General features: G+C 40.7%; 1 protein-coding gene and 1 long non-coding RNA gene across 4 annotated transcripts in view; one reads left to right on the forward strand and one right to left on the reverse strand.

The window, feature by feature from the left end:
- Positions 1-23,100, reverse strand: part of LOC146620843 (zinc finger matrin-type protein 4-like) — a 149,391-nt gene that overhangs the window by 22,310 nt on the left and 103,981 nt on the right. The window contains exon 6 of the mRNA XM_085367094.1: positions 8,091-8,187. Within this exon, the coding sequence (XP_085223220.1) occupies positions 8,091-8,187 (97 nt within the window). The remainder of the gene's footprint in view (positions 1-8,090; positions 8,188-23,100) is intronic.
- LOC146620844 (uncharacterized) overlaps positions 13,595-23,100 on the forward strand; it is a 33,356-nt gene continuing 23,850 nt past the window's right edge. For 2 of the 3 annotated variants that reach the window (XR_014906610.1, XR_014906609.1), the window contains exon 1: positions 13,595-13,735. This is a non-coding gene — a long non-coding RNA (uncharacterized LOC146620844). Of the gene's footprint in view, positions 13,885-23,100 lie in introns of all 3 variants that reach the window. The other variant, XR_014906611.1, reaches the window with a different exon arrangement.

Raw genomic sequence — 23,100 nt, forward strand, 5'->3', positions numbered from 1 at the left:
CAGCTGCCAACACAGCACTGGTTGTGTTGACTAAAAGAAGCACCTGCATTGTCATTGGGTCTCTGAAATAGTGTTAATTTGACCTTACGGAGAAGTTTTATTCTCTTTATTTATTAGTAGCCTCAGAGTTAAAATGTTTCCATTCAGTATCATCCAAAAAGAACTTGCCATTAAAAAAGTATCTGATTCATGTTTCTTTTGCATAGAGATGATATAAATCTTATTGCATGCTCCCTTTCCATACAGAGAAACGACTGAAGGTTGGCTGTGGCACAGGAGGTAGAGAAGGTCATCTGCTAATCAGAAGGTTGGTGGTTTGATCCCTGGCTGCCCCAGGCTGCATGCCAAACTATCTTTATGCAGGTTACTGAACCGTGAGAATGTTAGACAGAAAACACTTAAAAGAAGAACAAAATGTGTGTGAATGAGGGATAAAATACTTTGAGTGGGAAATTAGAGTATAAAAGCACTACATAAGAACTGATTAACAACGAAACCAATTTAATTGATAAAAGCATTTCTATGCTAGTTTTTATGTGTGTCACCACTCTATAGTTTTCTATCTCTCCATTATCAAAAAATTAGCATAAATGGCTAAAAAAAATCCCAACCTCAATCTTTCAAGAAAGCGCAAATGAAAAAGGAGAGCCCCATTTTAATGACCTGTTTAAATTTCAAAGGCATCAGCAAAAGGACCTTCACATCTAATGTGTTTCTGCAGCCTATTAGCATTCTTAAAAGTCTATTTGTATGCAAACACATGTGTGCTTATACATTCAGGCTAAATACACACTCATACACACATAATGGCCACTGATGGATAGATGTCCTAGGACGATGTAATGGTACAATAATTATGGTGTCAGCCTGAGCTGACCAACTGATGACAGTGCAGTCCCATCTATGTTGCAGAAATGCAGCAATTAACAAGCAATTTGTCTTGTAGAATGAAGATAATTCAAGTGAAATAATAAGCAGGAAGAGAAGCTGTACAAATGATTCCATCTGCATTCTGCTGACCTAACTGAAGCTTAAAAACATCTCAAAACACATAAAGATAAACATTATTTGTCACAGTATTAAAAACTGATATTACACTCCAGAAAACAAAACAAAAAAACAAGTGATTTAAAATCCCTTATGAAACAGATGTCTGCGGTGAAGAATATGATTCAATTTTCTGTCACTATATTCTTGCTAAAAGACGGAACGCTACACTACTTCCACAGGCAGACCTTTTGTTGGTGAGTCATGGATCATTTTATCCATCTTTGTTTGAGAAACAGACCTCAGGATAGGGCTGGGCCATATCATACCGTTCACGGTAATACCAGTATAATGTTGGGCAACGATAAGAAAATGAAATATCGCAATAGAATATGGGTAAAATGCACATGCGCAGTGCCCTTGTTTTCATATGCACATGGCAGAAAAAGCATGGCAGCGACGGAGAATGAGAAGGGCGAAAGTGGACTGTTGAATGAAACTGATGAATCAGAATTGGTTTGTAAAAATGCTGCAACTTCAGTGGTGTGGAACTGGTTTAGCGTTCGTCCGTCAGATACACAACAAAGCACTATTTTTGGTAGAGCATGCTAGCGGGCCGTCGTTATTACAGTGTTTTTTGGAAAATACGGCACACTTAAAATCAATCCTTTGATTTTAAGAAAACTGGCAGTGCCCCTTATAATCCCGTGTGCCTTATGTATGAATTCTGGTTGTGTTTACTGACTTCGAAACGATTTTATGTCGTACACGGCGCTGGAAAATCTGTCAAATGTTTTAGTACGACTTTGCTAAGCTACGAACCCGCACCGCTTGATGGATTGTCGGAGCATTACAGCTATCATAGGCAGGAGCCTGGCCGAGTGATACGTACTGTGCTTCAACATAATATTACCGTATTGTGTGTGTATAACTTCTTTTCAAGTGTTGTGGATATTCTACATGGTTATGCTGAGGATATGTCAGCCAATTTCCACTGGAAATGCCTTTTGGTTAAACTGTCAGCAAGGAATTTGCATTTGCACCGTTAAATTTTTATATAACTTTAATGCACATAAAAAACAGCTGCTCATTTAAGTGAAAATCTTTTTTTTTCTGCTCATTCTGTTGGTTTTTGTCTTTTGCCCTTCTCCCCCGTCCCTCTTCTCAGCTGTTTCTCTTTCCCTCTTTCTTTCTCCCCTTCTTTCCCCCAGTCAAGTCTGTCCTGTATTCAGTAAGTGAAAATAAAATAAACAAAAAAAAAAAAAAAATAAGTGAAAATCATTGATGTTTTGTTTTTTTGCACTAATACAGTTGTGGAGTTGTGAAGTATTTTGTCTCGTGTCAATTATATCGTCAATTATATCGTTATTGCAAATTTTCAAATGTATATCGTGATAAGTATTTTTGGTCATATCGCCCTGCTCTACCTCAGGAACTCATTCCACTGGCTTTATTTATTCTCAGTCATCACCAGTGAAGACTTAAAGGACCCTGATGCTTTATATATATTTTGTTGTTTTCTCAGCAGGTCTTTGCAATCAGGGAAGGAAAACAAAAAGAAAAAAAGGACACAGTTCTTTTGTTGCGTTTTTGAACAAACCACCATAAAATAAGCTGCAAGTAAAGTTCTGCTTCATAATTCAACAATGTGGACTATAACATTTACCTCCCCATGCTGATGTCTTCAGTGCGGTGGCTAAAGATTAATCCCACTAAAGAGCCTTGAGGTCAAAGCACTGCAAAGGTCAGTGCTCGAAAATATCAACACATATCTCCACATTGATTTTTTAAATGGTTGCTATGCACTACTTGCTTATTGGCCACAGAAAGTGGCTTCAGCACCTGATTTTCCAAGCTATTTTCCAGTTTGGAAACAGAGGAGGCAAAACAGCGGCAGAAAGAAAACTGAAAGACAAGGGGGGAAAAAAGAAACTAAAACAGGCCATGAAGCCAAGTTCACCTAATAAAAGCCCACATTAGATTAGAGATTCCTGCTTTAGGTGCCGGCAGCAAATCAGATAGTTTAAACACCAGGATTGTTGTATTCTTTTAGCGCTCTCAATAGAGGAGTATAGATCACACTTCTCATTAGTGCACCTATCATGGTGTAATTAGTCCCCTTTCCTGAGTCAAAATTGAATTTCCTCTTTGCTTTCCTAACCTTAGTTCATTGAAGCAATAAAGGCCCATATAGCCCCGAAGCCTGTGGGCTTTGTTTCCCGTTTTGCACCACAACGTGACTCTCCTTGTATCGACCCGCACACAGATCCCAGCCTCACCTGACTCGGTGAACCATGCAAAGAGTACCCACTAATGGAGTGGCATCAATAACAGCAGATACAGACTTACAGACACTAAAAGTGTTTGAGTTGCTCTCGCTCATTCACGCTACACAGAAACGTAGAACACACTGGTTTCTCAGAAAGCAAAATCCAGTTTGGGCTGGTCTCACAGATCTTCTTTGTATAAGGCATAAACAACAAACCTAGTTGTTTGTGCATAAATGTAATCAAACCAGCATCAAATGGTAAAAATAAAGTTAATAGATGACTTCTGTGTAATGTAATTATGGCCTAATTAAGTTTTACAGCTCCAACCAGATTACAGATTTAACAGATTACTCACACATACAAGGACCTCATTATGTTACCACTGATCGATACAGTGTTTAGCTCTAACGCCTCGCAGCAAGCAGGTCCTGGGTTCTACTCCTGACTGGGGCCTTTCTGTGTGGAGTTCGCTTATTTCCCTGTGCCTGAGTGGATTCTCTGAGGTACTCCAACTTCTTCCCACAGTGCAAAGACATGCATGCTAGGTTACCTGTTGGTTTTAAATAAGTCCTAGGTGTGAATGTGAGCGTGACTCTGTCTCTGAGTTAGCCCTGACAAGCTGTCAAGGATGGACTGTGCCTCGGCTCCAGCCTTCCCACTCCCCATCCCACCCGTATAAGCCAGAACTGGACAATCAATTAACAAAATGGATGAATATAAGTCCCATTAGCCATAGTGAAATGAATGGTTTCCACTTTCATTAGCTTTTGTATTACGGTGTTATTCATGTGAAACAGCTCCGATATTATCCTTAGCCTCACTCTGTAGTTTTGGAGAGCAGAGAAGCCTTTGATTCACTCCATGTGAAACAGCATTAGGCAAATGACCTAAATAGACCTGAGGCAAAGTTGTGGACTATGTGGATAAAATCAGGCTGGTTGGATGGCAACGATGGGGTGGGGTGGTTAGACGAGTGGTCTGATGTGCCAGTCCTCTGCCCTGCTCAGAGTGTGAGGTGGGATGAAAGGTTTGTGTGCCACAGAAACCCAGCGGCTCTGACAAGGTGGAGTTTTCATCCATTAATAAAGCAAAGAGGCTGTTAAACGGCACGTCACGTCTCCTGATGCTAGCATCCCCATGGAGGTGTTCTGGCAGAGCTGGCCAACAGGGGGAATTAATTCTAGGACATGCACCATGTAAGCCCCATTAATTCACAGCGGCTGCCAAAGGTCCATGTGGAATCCCACACAGTGTGCAGTCCTAAAACTGCTTTAAGTCACGTAATCTGAGCAAAGGAGAATCCCCCAGAATAATAAACAAATACACAGATAGTTGTTAATTTGAGGTCGGAAGGGAAAACAAAGTTTACGCCTTACAAGTCACAAGTACATCGTTACCCCTGAATTCAGTGTCATGACACAAGCACGTGTTATTGTTACAGAGCTTTAAGTCTGAGCTTTCAGTCAACATAAATCTAAGCTTCCTATGACTTAACACTATGTTACCCCTTTCCCTAAAGACGGGAGAGGGATGCTTCCCATTAGACTGTAGCAAATATTTCTCTGTTTATTTTTCTAATAATTCAGTTACTCTACAGTCTTTCCGGATGTTTCCAGGACAAAGTTCCCTTTAACTACACGTTTCTGCTGCTGTGTCTTTCTTTAATGTGTTTTAGAAATTTAAAACAGGTAAAGATGGAAAAGTGTGACATCTCCAGTATCCCCAGTGAGATGGAACTCTACAGGGAGCAGCCAAATAAAAAACCAACCCTGCTTCCTGTAAATTAGCCAAGTATAGAGATTAAAAGCTGTTTTATTTGGCAGACAGTAAACACGTTAATTTCATCCCTACTGGAGAGGCCTCAGAACCATCTCGGGCCACAAACAGCAGAACTCTCTGCCTGGGAGGGATGTGAGATGGGCAAATGAACTGAATCATTTCTTCAACAGATTTGACTCAGCCATGAGGCAGTCTGCAACATCGGCTGCAGACTCACCCACCCCCACTGCTGCTGTTCCACCTCAGACACTTCACACCTCCTCTATTCACCCTGCTCACTCCCCCCCACCCCCAACAACAGCATCCAATACACACTCAACACAAGGCTCCAGCCTGTCTCTCTCAACCACCCAGGTTAGGAGGGAACTGAGGAGGATTAATGGCAAGAAGGCAGCGGGTCCAGATGGCATCAGCTCGAGGGTCGTCAGGTCCTGCGCGGACCAACTGTGTGGGGTGATGGAGCACCTCTTCAACCTGAGCCTGAGGTTGGGAAGAGTCCCACAGCTCTGGAAAACCTCCTGTATTGTACCAGTGCCAAAGACTTCACGCCCCAAGGACCTCAACAGCTACAGGCCGGTGGCTCTGACATCCCACCTGATGAAGACCCTGGAGCGGTTGGTCCTGGCTCAGCTTCGGCGCCTAATAAGCTCATCACTGGACCCACTTCAGTTTGCCTACCAGCCTGGCATTGGAGCGGATGATGCCGTCATTCACCTCCTACATCGTTCCCTCGCTCACCTGGAGACCGCTGGAAGCACTGTGAGAATCATGTTCTTTGATTTCTCCAGTGCCTTCAACACCATTCTTCCCTCGGTTCTAAAGGACAAGCTGGTGAACTCTGGAGTGGACCATCACCTCACTACCTGGATCCTGGACTACCTCACCGACCGACCACAGTATGTGAGGACTCAGGGCTGTGTGTCGGACAGGGTCGTCTGCAGTACGGGGGCCCCACAGGGAACGGTTCTGGCTCCGTTCCTCTTCACCATCTACACTGCAGACTTCTCCCACAATTCCACCCAGTGCTTCCTGCAGAAGTTCTCTGATGACTCTGCAATAGTCGGCCTCATCACTGATGGGGACGACAAGGAGTACAGAGGTCTGACCCAAGACTTTGTGGACTGGTGCCAGCAGAACTACCTCCAGATCAACGCCAGTAAAACCAAGGAACTGGTGGTAGACTTCCGCAGGCACAAGCATTCTCCACTGCAACCACTGAACATCCAAGGTATGGACATTGAGGCTGTGGACAGCTACAGGTACCTTGGTGTTCATCTGAACAATAGACTGGACTGGACTCATAACTCAGACGCCCTCTACAGGAAAGGGCTGAGCAGGCTGTACCTGCTGTGGAGACTCAGGTCGTTTGGAGTGGAGGGCCCACTCCTGAAGAAATTCTATGACTCTGTTGTGGCTTCTGCTATCTTTTATGGCGTGGTCTGCTGGGGCGGCAGCATCTCTGCTGGGGACAGGAAGAGACTGAACAGGGTGATCCGAAGGGCCAGCTCTGTTCTAGGATGCCCTCTGGACCCAGTGGAGGTGGTGAGTGACAGGAGAACGGCGGCTAAGCTGTCATCCCTGATGGACAACATCTCCCACCCCATGCAGCAGACTGTGACAGCACTGAGCAGCTCCTTCAGTGGGAGACTGCGGCACCCACGGTGTGGGACGGAGAGATTTCGCAGGTCTTTCCTCCCCACTGCTGTCAGACTCCATAATAAAGACTTTAACTGATCAAGCACACACATCCATACATATGCAATAATACTAAGTGCAATAATCCTTTCTGTCATCGTTGTATTTTTACTCAGTTGTATATAGTATTTGTATTTGTATTCTATTTTTATCTTATTGTATATTTATTTTATTTTATTCTACTGTATATAGTATTTTATTTTATTCTATTCTGTACAGTTGTGTACTGTATTTATTCTTATTGTATTCTAATTTTTGCCTCATAACTTTTGCACTGTCCACTTCCTGCTGTGACAAAACAAATTTCCCACGTGTGGGACTAATAAAGGTTATCTTATCTTATCTTATCTTATCTTACAGTTAATATGGAGCCAGCCTGAAGGGTTTTTTTAGAAATGTATTTTTTTTTCTGCATAGGAGGTTGCCGTTTGTTTAAAATGGTAATGATGGTAGTTTGAAGCAGGAAACAGGCGATGTCATGAATCTCGTGATGCCATATATCTTAGCAGGAATATATTTTGTGGTAATGTAAACAGGATATGTGTGGATATAGATTATAAAAAGCTGTGGTAAGGTTTAGCCATGAGGACTTATTGTCTAGAGTAGAGATGGCACGATACCACTTTTTTATGTCCGATACCGATATCACAAATTTGGATATCTGCCGATACCGATATGAATCCGATATAATGTTTTTTAATCAACAAAACTGTTTTTTTAAAATATCTTGCTGCATTTTGTATAAGTTCATACTCAAGTTTAAAACAACAACTACACTAAAGCTATTCTGTTATACCTGTATGCAAAAAAAAAAAATTTCATAGTTCAGCAATACTGATCAATCTAATAAACTTAAACCTGCACCAGCTCTAGTCTAGAGCTATATTTCTCTTGTAACTGGCTGCAGTTTTTTGCAGATTTGGGAAAAAGAGAGATGTACGTTCCCACAACTAACTACAAAAACCAAATTCAGCCCACAATTTTAAATTGACACTCTGCCCAGTCAGCCAGACTGATTAACTCGTAGACACTTTAAGCTGAACATCAATAAGTTAGCAACAACCTAAAAGACAAACAAGGCTAAATTAGAGAGTTAATTCCCATAATAGACTGTCCTTTAATTTGTTGACTGAAATTAATTCAGAGAAAAATCTCACTGCTTGCCTCCAGCAAAAGCTCAGCAATGGCACTCACTGCAACATTCTTATTATTAGTGTAGCATGTCTGGTTCTTTGTTGAGAAGTAGAAAGAAAAATGCAAGTGAAAGCAAAGAAAACAACATGTTGGCTTTTGCCAGAGCAGCATAAGTAGTTTGATGTGTAAAGGAGCTGTAAATGAACATTAGTGGGATCCACTCACTTGTTTTGGTGCTTTGAGCCCTGCAGATGTGCATGGTACTGTGCCACTGAGTTGAGTGTGACGCTGCAGACTTCACAGGAGTAGCTTCGCTTCAGACCTGGAATCAAACAGAATAGCGCACATTACAGAAACGAATCTGGCAACTGAACAAATGCTTTACTCCAGTGAATTTTTCAAAACTTGATTCAGTAATACAATTTTTGCTCTGCTGCACGTGGCCAATATGAATCAATCCATCACAGTGAGAAGGCATGTCTGCCTTCACGCAGACGGGTCTCAGTCCTGCAGCAGATGAGCATTCATGTGACTTTGCCTTAACAAACTGGTGTTTGCTAAAGAAGACTCCCATAACTGCACTGAAGGAGAAGACTCTTTGTGCAGCAGTCATAGCTCAAAGATCTTTATAGTAAATCCATAGCAGCTGAGACCTTGAGATGTCTGAATCATTTGGAATCTACAACATTTAATGAGTTGCCTATTTTTTTTTCTAAATAGCGACAGCAATGCCCTTGGGGTGATAATGGCTGTATTGAATCAGCGCCCTGTTGCTGCAAATTATAAGCATCCTGTGTAATCGCCTTCATGTTGCACTAATCTTATTGTGGTGTGAAAAATGGCCGTCTTGATTTCCTCGCTCTCGCAATTGAGTTAGCTCCTCTATAAATATGCCTCAGAGCAAAAGGCCAAGAGAAAATAAATGCCACCCTGCACTCATTGAATCACATTTCCATATCCTCCTCAATCAAATTTCCTCACTGAATGATTGTTTGTTAAATCGCTGCGGTGAGGAAAGCGCTGCCGAAACTTTGAAAGTCTTCTTGTTTTTCTGCTTTCAGGGTTGCGGAAGGTGAAAATCTGCAGTGGGCTTGGTCTCGGGTGTTGATGTCAGCTGTTTCCCTTCTACCATTTTGATGGAGGGCAATATTCCCCACAGAGAGCGGCAAATCCCTCCCTTTCACTTCCCCGCTGATAAGCTGTACAATAACCACTCTGTCAGCTGGTCGCCACCATGACTGAGATTTCAATTTTGCACCATCGTCCCCAGACGCAGTCATGAATCGACATTAAATTTCTGCAGCAGGCGGAGAAGCTCTGCCTTGCAGTGCCCCTTTGACAGCCTGCCTCTCAAACTATTTTTGAAAGGGTGAAAGATTATACTGTGACTTCGGTATCCATCATTGGCAGCCACCTGCGGCTCTTCCCACATGGCGCTATGGTGCATGAGCGATGAAGCATCAGAAGCTTTAGGCTTCTGCAATTCCTCCCCTTCATCAACTTTGCTTCCTACTTTCTGAGGCACTGGAGACTCGTTTGTTTTGGTTAACCTGTCCCTTTGCTGAGAAAAACGAGGGTGTGGGGAGCAGCCGATGAGTGGTTGCAGCAGAAGAAAAATGTGCTCTGCAGTCTCATTTGTTTGAGTTAACTTAGGAATTTGGTAACTGTTAAATAAAATAACAGGTTGTGGAGCTGATGCATGCAGAGAAAAAAAAAACACAGACTGATGTCTTCGATCTTTATTCGATCTCACCGTATAAGAAGTATACCTCTAAAAAAGAAGTTGCCAGGAGGTAAACTACTAAACCCAAAAAGGTTAAAAAAAGATGTTTTAGTGGGTGTAATGAGATTCATATCAGCTGCCTATTTAGTTTTAACTTCAGGTCAAATATCCAAAAACATATTTAAGCTAAGAGGAGCTCAGCTCAGTTTTTAGTGTAAAAACAACTCATGCAGCATTTTAGCTGTAAAAACAGATGAAATGCATGCTGGTCTGTGAAAGCTATGAAGCTGAGAGATTTTTCTGGTATCAAGTAATTGTATGTCAAAAAATACCCACAGATACAAGCAAAGCCTTAGTAAAACTTTTTAAAAAGCAATTTATACAGAGCACACAACACCACAGATGTAACACGATGCTAGCATCAGGGTCTAAGGTTACTTCTCAAAGGAGAACACACAACATTTGCAGATATGCATGGGCCATTGACTTGTTTAGCTTGTCCAGTTACTTTCAAGCCTCAAGCCTATAATTCACAAACAGTTGATGCAATATTTTTGTCAATTCCACTGAAATAAAGCTGGGATTTTGTACTTTAATTACATTTTTATTTATTTTAAATCCTCTGTCATAGCGTACAGAGAGAAAACTACAAAAATAAAAGTGAGAAGACTATTTGTCCACAAAAGTATAGACTAACCGTACGTGCTTGCACCACTCAAACAGATTCTGAACCTGGGCAAGATCAATTTGTTTTGCAGTGAATCTTTTGCTTTCTCTTAGCTTATTGAGACCTATTGCCTGAAGCTTTGGAAGAGATACTGTTGGCAGTATGACTGATCAGCAGTGCAACATTCTTTGTTGATTGTTTATAAGCAAAGAAAAAGGTGGTACTGGTCCAGGATTCATGCTAAATTAACCAGCAAGCATCTGCCCCACTCAGATCTGGTAACTTTAGCTCATTCTCTCCCTCACTGTAGCATTGAGCCCAGGCTGAAAGAGCATACACTTAATCACTGTTTCTATGAAATCAATTGGGTGCTAAGTTGCAACTGTGAGATTTAGTATAATGAATTGCTTTGCAAAACTGACAGAATAAAATCATTACTCAAAAATGTTTTCATCCCACCGAAGCATTGACTGAAAGTTTCTTAAATTGGACGGTTCAAAAATGTGGGGTAAGAAGAGGCGTAATATCTTGAGGAGAACTCGTCCAATCTAGAGTTTTAAATTAGGGTTCAGCATTACACTTTGTTGAAAAGGACCTAGATCAGCTTGGTGTAATTTCCCCGTCTCTGAGCCTGTTGTTAACAGTATAATGGATCTATTTTAGGCTGGGGAATACAAGAGTGGAGAATACAACATACAGCTGAAAGCAACAGCTTGAGAACAGTGACTGCAAGCCTCTGTTGAAAAAGAGCTAAAAAGTGAGAGAATGAGGAGACCACATGCTAAATTTATATCTTCCAGAGAAGCATCCCTGATTAACAGCTGTGATAGTCTGACCCAACACAATTTGTCTGCTGGGTGTTGACAGGCTAGCTAGCCTGTGGTCTAAATTTAGTGGTTTCTGGTTGAGATTTGACAACATCAAAATACACTGAGAGGGACCATTAAGACGGCAAAGACAGAGACGGCCCTTACTTGACCTATGAGAACAAAACTGACAACAGGTTGCAGAAACACATTTATGAATGTTTTTTTGGTTTCATGGCCAGGTTGAAACAATTCTCATCTTGATCATTCATTACTTTTTTAAACGCAATTTTCTTTCTTATTTTCAAGCTTACTGTTATTACGAGTTGTATGCAATACTGAACACTAAGGAAGAGGAAAGGACTGTTTGTCTAGGTGAGGGGTCAGCAACCTTTAAGACCGCCACCCTGATATTGCCTTTGGGCTTTTGGAGCCTTGACCTGACTTTTAAAAAATAATTGGAAAAAAAGCACTATGCTGCTAAAAAATGAAAAATAGATATTTGCAAAATTCTGCCTAAATATGTATTTTACCTGGTTAATGTGCGTGGCGGGGCGTGGTCTGCAGCGCCACTGCAGGGGAGGTGGACGCGCCCGAGCGGCGCCCGCAATCACGCCTTGCCGCCTTAACGTCTGTGTGCTATCTATGCTGTTGTGTTGTTGTTGGTATGTGTTGGGTGGTGAGCTGAAAAGCTACAGCCGGCTGTGTGCGTACAGCAACCGTGTGAAAAGTGGTCAATAAAGAGATGCTGAAAAGCATGTTCATGGAAACATCGTCGGGTCTGCTGTGGTACGTTTACAATGGGACTTCTGCTCCTGAACTTTCATCTTTACGCAGGACTGTAAGCTGTCATCTGTGAGGCGTGAGGTGTTTGTTTTTAACATAGTTCACGGTGGAGAACAGCTGCTGATATAATGTGGATCCGAAGATCCATAATTGGCCTACCTGGGGTTGAAAGTCTCGATAAATGCACGGCGTTTCGGTGGGTACACTGGCTTTCGCGAGTGTGACGCTTATTTTGAGCGATGAAAAAAATAATAGAATATAATTTTAGAGAAGATGAATTAAAGTCAGTACAAGCAAGACAGAATATGTATGTGAAGGAGAAGGAGACAGGTGGAAAGGTGGATATGCAAACAATAGAGATAGTGAAGGTAGATACATTTAAACATCAACAGTCCAAAGCAGACAGAGAGAGAGAGAAAGAGAGGTTAGAGAGGTGAAGAAGAGAGTGCAAGCAGGGTGGAGTGGGTGAAGACAATTATCATAGAAGGATAGCTGCAAGAGTGAATGGGAAGGTTCACAAGATACTAGTGAAAGTTGGGTGTATGGTTTGTAGACTGTAGCATTACCGAAAAAGATAAAAGGTTAAGACGGAGGATGTGATGTTTGGCATGCACACTGAAGCAGCCAGAAATCGAACCACCAACCTCCGATTATTAGATGACCTGTTCTAGCTTTGCATGATTCACAGTCCAAATTAATCCTCATTTAGCTCGTGCTGGTTCTGGTACAGCCCCTCACTTCTTTATTTGTCTGAAACAAGCTGCTTTCGTTGCCTTAACGGCAAATGCCTTCTTATTGGCTGCCCCTCAAAACAAAAGATTTTAAGAGTAAATGGGTGGAGCTGTTACAGTCACAGCTGCATACCTAAGATGACCTTGGAGAGGTTAAGCCCTTCTTCTGCCATCATACACACCCAAGAGTAGAAAAATGGCAAAGAACTGAGTTCTATTGGCTCAGAGCAAACACTTCTGTATACACTGAACAGCAGTAATAGAACAAACAATAAAACCAATCATATTAGGTCCTCTTTAATTAAATAATTGTGTGCTGTACTGCTTTACTAAGCACTACCTCTTTAGAATGTAAATGTTATATTATCGCCTACATTTAATATTAACTGTGTTTTAAAGTCACTCTTAGATTTGTCTACAAACTGAGTCTCCAACTGTGCTTAGAAAGAACAATACACCACTGCCCAGAGTACACAGTGGAGTACTTAAGGATTAATCACGTTCTCTTAGTACAGAATTACTCACGCTAAGCTCCATAAACTTTTCTCGTACCTGCTCATCAGTGTGCCATAGAAGTATTAAAATGAGGATGATGGTTCCAACCACGTACCTGTCAAACCTTAGTGTGATTTCTTAGCTTCGACACACAGTCTGACTGTGTGACAGTTAGGTAATAACATGCTTTGGGAGAGTGGCCACTTCACTAGCTGCCATTTTATTCTGAAAAAAGGATGTAGTTGACTGAAAAGCAAGGAGAGGGATTGAAATGAGGTGGGGTGGGGGGGGTTCAAATGTTTCCATGCAGACTTAAGAGCAGCTTATTTTCACAGCCAATAAGGTTTGGAAGAGATGACATCACTCGGTGTTAAAGACGTAGCATCTGAAAGCTGGTGTGCAACAAAAAAAAGATAAAAACAGGTAAATTCGAATATTTCTGCAGTCTACTTTCCACTTCTCTTTCAACTGCTCTTAACACAAACGCAGTCTGCTTCTCTCCATGTGAACAGCTTTCTCCCCCACACTTCAGAGAAGCAGCCACAATATGAAAAGCACTTAGTGAATATGGGCTGCTCCACCTGAAATCATCTTTAGGGCCGGTTCAAACAAGATACTCAACAGAGGCAGAGCAGACGCGAGGACTGTTCTTCAGAGACATGGTAAGTGATAGGAGTGCAAACACCAGCTGTGGCACAGCATGGACTTAAAGTGAGTTCTGCTGTCTTCCTGCTACTATTATTCATCTTCTCACGCTGTCAGCTACACTCAAAAAAGGAAAAAAACATTGTGATTCATGCTACATAAAAGGGTGAGCAAACAGTTTATTTATATAAAAATGACGTTTAAAGTTTCCCATTTTTATTTAAAGAGTTCTCATTTTTTCATGTAAAAAGAAATGTTGTTGAAGCATTTCATTTCAAAAGCACTGAGATCCTTTGTAGTGGCACTTGCAGCTGAGTCGTGGTGCATCGTTTATACTGTAAATGAGAGCTTTGAGTCCTTTGCGGTGACAGGAGAGACTTTAGGAAGGACAACCATCGGTCAAACACTCTGCTAAAGGGCTTTATGGTAAAGTGGGTAGATGGAAGCTACTTTTTACTAAAAGGTACATGACAGCCTTTTAGAAAAAGGTAAATGTTCTGATGGACTCTTAAACCTTGAGAAGCAAAGGCAGCTGGTCAGGTAAAACAAAGATTAGAGTATTTGGTCAGCTATGTGTGTGTTATCAGGCAGTGATAATAACTCCAAATAATATTTCTTGGAAATGATGTTGAAACAAACACTTCATCTTGTGTCCTTATCAAATAGCACGACTGACTTACATACAGGGATTCTCCTGGACTAAAAGGGACATAGGATGGGCGACCAAACATGTAAGAATATTCAGCCCAGGAAATTGGCTCTGGATAAAAAGACCGAAGTTTATTAGTGTAAACGCTGATTAAGTGTTGAGTACATTCATTATATTTTTTCGTCAACTTCCTTCAACACTGTTCAACGTATTAGATTCTTTTGGACATGTGAGCTTGTATTTTTCTCATTTCTAACTTTAGTTTTTAAAATATTCAACTGTGTGGATCCAGGTACAGGGAGTACCTTTGTGTAACAGTATGTGTAACAGTATGTCAGTATTTACTTCAGTCCAACTGAAAGCTATTGGCAGTTACTTTCAGTTGGTGAATTTAAATCTATGGGAATGATAGAGCGTTCTGATTGGCACATTAACTTGCGGCCAAATTTTCATGGGTGGATTTGTCTTCAGCAGACAGGCGGTTCAAATCTGGGTAGTTGGAGTCAGTTGATGACATTAGGAATCATATTTTGTGACTGGATCATTAGAACTGAAACTATGTGCCTGCCTGTGGATTCTAGTGGATTCTCCCACATATCAAGTCGTCTAACCTCATTTAATGTCTCTGTTTTTAGTCTGTATAGCTTTTCTCCCCACTAACATAAAGTCTAAAATAAGACGCACAAAACAGTTAAAGATTTAAAACTATTTTACCTCCTAATTTGATGCCAGTTCCCCTCTTTCTCTGTATGTCACTCACTCGCTGATAAGGACACACACACACACACACACACACACACACACACACACACACACACACACACACACACACACACACACACACTACATTCCAACTTCTGTGTAAACTTCAGCTTTCAACAGTTCTGCACTCCGGCTTTCAGGTCAATGATTTGGTGTATTTTAGCTTATTAAACATTTTTTTCAACAAAGATTCAGCAATTATAAAAATTGAACTCAAACCATTCGGCTAGCAGCGCTCACACTGCATTTTCTTTAGAAAATGCATTCTGAAGTTTACTTAAGTATCATTTTACTTATTTAAAAAACTGTGAGACTGGAGAATAATAGATCTGATGTTTTGTAAGAGCACTGCCATAACGTTGTACAGCACGACTCTTTGAGGACTGCTAAACCTCCACTGCCAAAAATGGAACTGATTATGATGGGACTCTGACCACTCATTGTTCACTTCCGCAAACATAAAAATAAAGATGAAGTTTTGCTTGTTGATGCACAGGAAGAAATCCAACAGGCATTGGGAAAAAGTGGGACAAAGGGACAAACTAGATTAAATATAGCAGCCGCCCAGAAAACAGATCTGGGTTACACAAGAAGAGGGAGATCACCAAATTTAAACCACGAAGATTTTTTAAAAACATTTGTATTACATTTTTTTAGTCTCAAAACATTTTTATTGAACAAATAATGAGAACAATTACTGCATATCCAGTACTGATAGGACAAATTCATCATTCATCTCATATGAAAGCTGAAAACCTACTGAGATGGAAATCACAGATCACAGTGGTGCAGTAGTTCATCCTTTTTTTTTAGCTCCTGTGCATCGTCCTTCATCGATTCCATTATTACATTTATAATATTTTTTCTCTCTGACATGGCACAAGATGATTACAAACTGTATCTTATGTCTGCTGGTGTTGGAAATCACATTAGCTAAAGTACATTGCCCAAATGGGCATGATAAATAAAGAAAAATGACAGCACGCAGGCAGTGTTTACAACTCTGTGATGATGATGGCAAATGGTTCTAAATTAGATCAAACTTGTATAACGCCACTTCAACGCAAAGGTGATGCTTATCTCATATAACAGAGCTTTACCACTTACCGTGACTTCTACCTTTGCTGATGCTCACATCTCTGTGACAGCAGGTGTCTTATGAGTACTATAAAAAGCATTTGGCAGGCACTTAGATAGTTACATGAACTGCTGGCTGGTGGTCAGATGAACCAAGCTGTTTGCTGTGTCACATTGTCTGGTTGTGAGTCACTAAACCTGGGATGCAGCTCATGTTTCGTTTAGCCACTCTATGAACACTGAATGTGGGACAACAAAGGAGTCTATAGCATGTGTGTTATTTCAGTCTCTCTCATGAAGTCCATTATGTGCCAGTACAAGAAAGTAAAAGAAAGCTTAAAAGCAGTCATCTGTTGATTTGATGTGTTCTGATGTAAAAGTCATAAAAGGGGGCATTTTTGAAAGATTTTATTTTTTTAGTTTATCTAATCTATATTTAAACTGAAACATTAAGCTAGACTGACGGCCTGCCCTCAGTGTACCCTGCCTCTCACCTTATGACAGCTGGGAAAGTGATTTCCCGAAACTGTGGCTTGGATAACCAGTCATGAACATGGATGGATAGATTTCCACACATTTACAGGCACAGTCTGTAAACACTGACAAGAGTAAACACATGATTCCTGAGCAGCAGTGCTGGAATGGGGAGAGTTCAGCACGAATAAGAAAGTTCACCACAAATACAAGTTTAGCTATTTCTGAGATAAAATCCAACACATCTTTACTTTAATAAAAAAAGAAGAAGAAAACAAACCTGGAAAAAAGAGATCATCTGTTTTAAACTTGCTGCAGCGATAACTGGGCAAAAGTGCTTACACAATCTGTTCCCATTAGTGTCTTAATGGACTATTAACCACAAATTCATTTTCCATCCCATTTACATTTATGCAAACATTACAGTCCTCACAGTTATATCACCATCTCAATACTACTCCCTGTTAGCTTTGAACAGAATGAGCACCAGACAAAAGACCAGAGGATCAAGTAGACTATTAGAGCGCAAAGATGGAGTTTTACCAAAACAACTTAAATCAACTAAGCCAAAGAGGACAGGTGAGCAGGGACCTCGGTTTTACACTATGCTCATGCGGTTAACCTGCACTCTTTTGTATGTACACCACTTATAAAACAAAGGCTTTTATCATGAGGTTAGACACATCTGGAGGGTCTCTACACTTGTGCTAAAAGTGCTAATGGCTTGCCCATCTCTTTATCCATCTTCAACCTTATGTCTTTGCCATCAGCTTTTCAATGCTGCACAGCTCTGTACACACAACAACAACAACAAACAAGACCACTGGATGATGCTCCCTCCCATTTTATTAGAGCTTTTGAATATTTCATCACAGGACAATCTTCAGAGTCAGACTCCACATTTTCTTAACAGGTTGAGAAGTGCACAAGGTCAGGTAGAGGGGAGGAAAAAAGGGGGAAAGATGAAAGGATAAAATGCAGAGAGGAAGCAGAAAGAAGCAGCAGCATCCCGACCGCCTGCAAGGCCTGCTGCGGTCCCATTCTCCTCTCTGTGGGCTCACACTGCTGGTTTTGCCTGATAGGACAATTTGCCACTTCATTACTAATTGATAATCGCCAGAGAGTAATGCTCATTATTCCAAGTGCTGAATAGTACAGCTAGTGTGCTGACATTTTCTGTCGCTCCATAATGACTCTGTTGAAGCCGGCAAATTCATCTCCTCTTAATGCACTGTAAAAACAGGCGCCGTGCAGAACAGATGAAGGTAAAGATATAAAGGGATTAAACTGTTTTTCATTTTTACATGCAAATCTCTAATGAATTATTCATCGAGATCAACACTTGTTATAAGAGGATTGTGGAAGCAGTGCATTCTTTGATTCACTTGCAAAACACTGAACCCGTTAACAAACTACGTCTTCATTTAGAAATCTTTCCTTTTCAGTCGCTTTAGAAACCTTAGTCATACTTTTCAAACACCCTGTGATGCAAAACTTTGGACTGAAACATTGTTTCAAAAATGGCCAGTAACCAATGCTGATGCTTTATTTCACACCCCGTGTAAAGGAAACAAAGGAATCTTGCAACAAAAAATATCTCTCCTTCCAACTCTTCACTGCACTTTTTCCCAGCACAAGATTATTGGTCAATTCAATTTGATTTAGTTTAATTCAATTTTATTTACATAAATGAAAAATCACAAGTTGTCTCAAAGTGCAACTATCAGCCACAACTGGTTGGGGGTGAGAGTAGGGAGATAATCTTTCAGCCATCTGACTAGGATACATCCTGTATACCTCCTAGAAGAGTTGGTTTTGACATTTCCTAATGGAAGGAGACACAGGGGCAGAGCCAGGACATGTTTCTTGGGTATGTTGGGACAATCAGAAACACCTTTTGAGCAAGTATTTGGCAACAGTGGGAAGGAAAAACTCTCTTCTAACAGGAAGATACCTCCAACAGACCAGGCTAAAGAAGGGTCAGCAATCTGCCACAAGACATGCATATATCAGTTAATAGGCCCAATATAGGCCAATAATGATTTTTGATAACTCTAAAAAGTACCTTCTATCATATTTTATTCATTAGCTTCTTCTGCCATTATCTGTCAAACTTCAAACAAGTTTTGTAGAAACATTTAGCTGACACACAAGATGCAGCATTTAACTGTGCAGCATTTAACCTAGCACTGATGCGCAAACACAGCCTACATGAACGATTCATTGGAATCATGAAAGTCTACAAATGACTTAAAGTAAGATTACAACAAAAAAATCACACTGAGCTCATTGGTCACACTTTCCGAGCCATGTGTTTGAGAAATTCAGGAGCAGAAATGAAAATCTTGCTAGCTGTTAAGCAGAGTAGCAGAAATATTCTGCTTTGGAGTTGAGTGGCAGCCAATAGTTCAAGTAACATAACAATAGATAGAGGGAAGAGTGGATCTGGCTAAAAATAATCAAATTCTGGACGTAGACTTCAGGCAATTCGTTGAGAACTGGAACTGAGAAAAAGTTCTACAGGAGGACAATGATCCTCCTTAAAAACTGGCATGAATGTTCGAATTGACTGCCATAATCTCCTGATTTGAACCTCACCAATTTATACAAAGGTGTGAAAACATCTCTTTGTATACCAAAAATACTTATTTAGAAAAGAGCTAAAAATGCTAAGTTCCAGCCCTTTATTTATTCTGTGTCTCCCCTGTAGAGTTAATAAAGTTCACCTTTGTCTTATACTGACTCTTTATTAGGGCTGAACGATATATCGCATTTGCGATAATATCGCGACATGATCAAGTGCAATTTTCTAACCGCAAAGGCTGCGATTATACTCTGGACATGTCCAAATTCATGGGCTGCATCCTCCTGAGGCCGCATTTGTAGACCGATTACGTCACAGCGACGCGCCGAAGGCTGTCCAAATTACTACCATATCCCAGAATTCATAGCGCGGCCCAGCCAAACTCCAGTTTCCAACAATGGCGGCCGCTACTAAGTTTTAAAATTACTCATACTAATCTTTCTGGGTCACAAAATAAACTTTTAAAATATTTTCAGGCGAGAAAGTAGTTGTGTAAACATCAAATATCTGCTCGGTTTATCAAGATATCCCATATTTGCAAAAGTGCTTCGACGTTTTCAGAGGCGTCTGCTACCCACCAGCTCGACAGCTAGCCGGGAGCTCGAGGGTTACTGATGCGGCCGAGAACGGCACAACTCCCGGCACATCATTTTCAGATCACCGCGGAGTTTCGCTGCTCGGGTTAAACGTGATATATAAGTCACTTAGACAACCTAAAAATGTTATTGTTGGGCTTTTTTCAGTGTTTTGTTTGTTCGTGAGTAAATCGGTTTGGCTGAGATTAAAGTTATTAGATTAGATAAAATAAAACTTTATTAATCCCCCGGGTGGGTTCCTCCTTGGTTTTCACACAGCTGACTAAACGTCAAACAGAAAACTTATTAAACAGAAGTATGAGACAGTCGAGAATTTACACCAGTGTCTGGTTATATTTTAGATAGCAAGAAGCAGACGGCCGAGTTTATTAAACTCCACCGAGACAGCGGTGACGCTAATCAGAACTAGCCTTCTGATTCAGAAGGCTAGACCGTCCAATTTCACGCCTTTAAATTTTAAAGGCGTGTTTGTGTGTGTGTTTATACAATTGCTATTATGTTTGCACTTTATGTGTAATGTTACTGACTGCAGAGATCAGTAAGATGTGTGTATTTTTTATTTATTAGTTTTATTTATTTAATATTATTTTTTAATTGAATGACTGTCTAGTAGTTCACAGATGTCGAAAAACTGAGTGTGGTAAAGCCACTGATTTTGTTTATGTATATTTCTGCAATCTGCACATTGTACTGACTTTCATTTTAATGTTTACACCAGGGTTCCTTGTCAGCACTTTATGCTCAGATGTTTGTAAGCTAAAAATAAACTATTGTGTATGTTCAAATATACTGTTGTGATTGAAGAAGTTAAATAAAAATGTCAGTCATCAATTCATGCATCACCTCATGTCATCATAACAGAGGTCTGTCTTCCAGGAAAGAACAGTTTAAAATTAATGTAATATAGTATTGGCCATACTATATGATGTATTGCTTGTCTTTGTTTAATAATACAGAAGACAAAGACCTTAAAAAATAATCGCATATCGCATCGCAATCGCAATATTGGGGCAAAAAATCGCAATTAGATTATTTTCCATAATCGTTCAGCCCTACTCTTTATGCAGCCTCTTAGTATATTCGTAGTCTGAAACCAGTCAGTTTAACTTATGTATCCTTAATGCACAGGTTCTTATATACATACTGATATATCCACTCAAGCACTTTATACAGCATGTCTCATTCACCCATTCATACAAGCACTTTCTAAATTTCACACTCCAGTGAACACAATGGGGTAGTATCTTGCCAAAGGATATCGTAGCATGCAGACTGGAGCAGCAAGGGATCAAACCACCAGCCTTCTGATAAGTAGATGACCTGCTCTACCCCCTTAGCCACTCTCCCAGCCAGTGGTCACCATTCAATGTCACCTGGTAAAAGATTCTCAAAATAAACTGTAAACCTACTAATTTTAATATGGCCCAATCTCCCCCAAGCCAAAATGTAACCCACAGAGTACAGAACCACCATCCCCACCAACACACATTACAGCACAATATCTATGTTAATACTGTTATTATCTGCTTATTGTCCAAAACAATGGTGAATTTCTTCTTTGAATCATAAGTGTATTTATGTCCCTGTTTATAGGTTTAAATGCGGTACTGGTAACTGAAGTTGCAAACATCGGCAGTCAAACACACCATGTATAATGTTCCTGAAACAAACATCGTGGACTCAAAAGCTTGGGCAGCATAACAAAGCTGAACAAAGCAGAACCAACCAGTTTGCCCTCAACTAGCAAAAGTAGCCAATCAGGCTCTGAGTTAGAAGGTCCATGGCCAATCAGCTGTGAAGACTTGTTTCTCCCATTTGGTGCAGTCACACTCTGCTGCCCTTTACAACACCTCTGGGCTCCGTGTGCTCTTCTGGCAGCCAGCACTCTGCCAGCTGGAATAATATTATGTAATTGTTATTGACATATTGTAACTGGGAAATGATAAGCAAGAAAGTTCTCCCCTCCTCCTCTGTAAAATTAACAGCTTGTGACATGCTGGTGGGCTCCATGAAGAGTCAAGCTGACAGCTGAAGTCAAGAGGGTTACTTTTCAGCTCCACAGAGCAGGGCTTAGAAATAGTCACAGCTATTAACAAATGTAATACTGCTCTCTGTTGCTCATCAATATTAAGCTATGCAAGTCACATTTATTACCTGCAGCGTTAAACGAGACATTACTTATCCCTACCTAGTTGGATCCCATTTTTGCTTTCATAACTACCAAAAGTCTTTGTGGCACAGATTTAAGAAGGTGCTGAAAAAATTCCTCAGAAACTATGGTACGTATTGACATGACAGTCAATATGGCACAATCTCCTGTTTCACCGTATCACAAAGGTGTTCTATCGAATTGAGATCAGTCACCAGATCTTAGTGAAGTCATTTATTTTGCAGTGAAATACACGTCCAAGAAACCAGTTTGAGCTTTATGACATGCTGGATTCAGTCATAGGAAGATGAGTTCACTGTGGTGATAAAAGATGGATGTGGGCAGCACCAATGCTTACATAGGCCGTGGTATTTAGATGGTGCTTAGCTGGTATTGAGGGGCACAAACCATGATAAGAAAATATGCCCCACAACACTGCGCACCCACCACCAGCAGCCTGAACCTTTGATACAAAGCTGGATGGGTCATTGTTTTCATGCTTTTTACATTTAATTTTGACCCTACCATCCAAATTTCACAGCAAAACTAAAGATTTCATCAAACTAGGCTAAGTTTTCTCAATCTTCTATTCCCTTCACAGATAGGACTGAAAGCTGGAATTGTTGTTCTGCTGCTGTAGCAGTTCTAGTTCAAGCTTTGTTAGGCTGTGCGTTCGAAGATGCTCTTCTGCTTACTTTGGTTGTGATTATTTGACTTAGTCTTGTCTTTCTGATCTGTGGCATCAAAAAGCCATTTTCAGCCAGAGACCTGCTGATTACTGGATATTTTCTGTCCCCTTAGTCTTCACATGGTTATGCAGGGAAACCCCAGCAGTTTTTGAAATTGTAAGGCAGGCTGATCTGGCACCACAGCCAAAGCCAGTCCCTGTCATCGCTATTCAGAGGCTCAGTTTGAACTAAATGGCTAAATGTGCTGACTTGCTATCGGCTGATACATAGTTATATTGTTTGATAATGCAATAATGCAAATTGTGAAATTACCTTTCACAGTAATGCAACTCTGCTATTGGCTTACAGTTATTTCATTGTGATTTTTTTTATTGTGAGTGGTGGTATGTGTCACCTCAAAAG

This window comes from Diplotaxodon limnothrissa, linkage group LG12, assembly GCF_057381915.1.
Source record: "Diplotaxodon limnothrissa isolate DT_005_m linkage group LG12, D_limnothrissa_male_GT1.1, whole genome shotgun sequence".
Lineage (NCBI taxonomy): Eukaryota > Metazoa > Chordata > Actinopteri > Cichliformes > Cichlidae > Diplotaxodon > Diplotaxodon limnothrissa.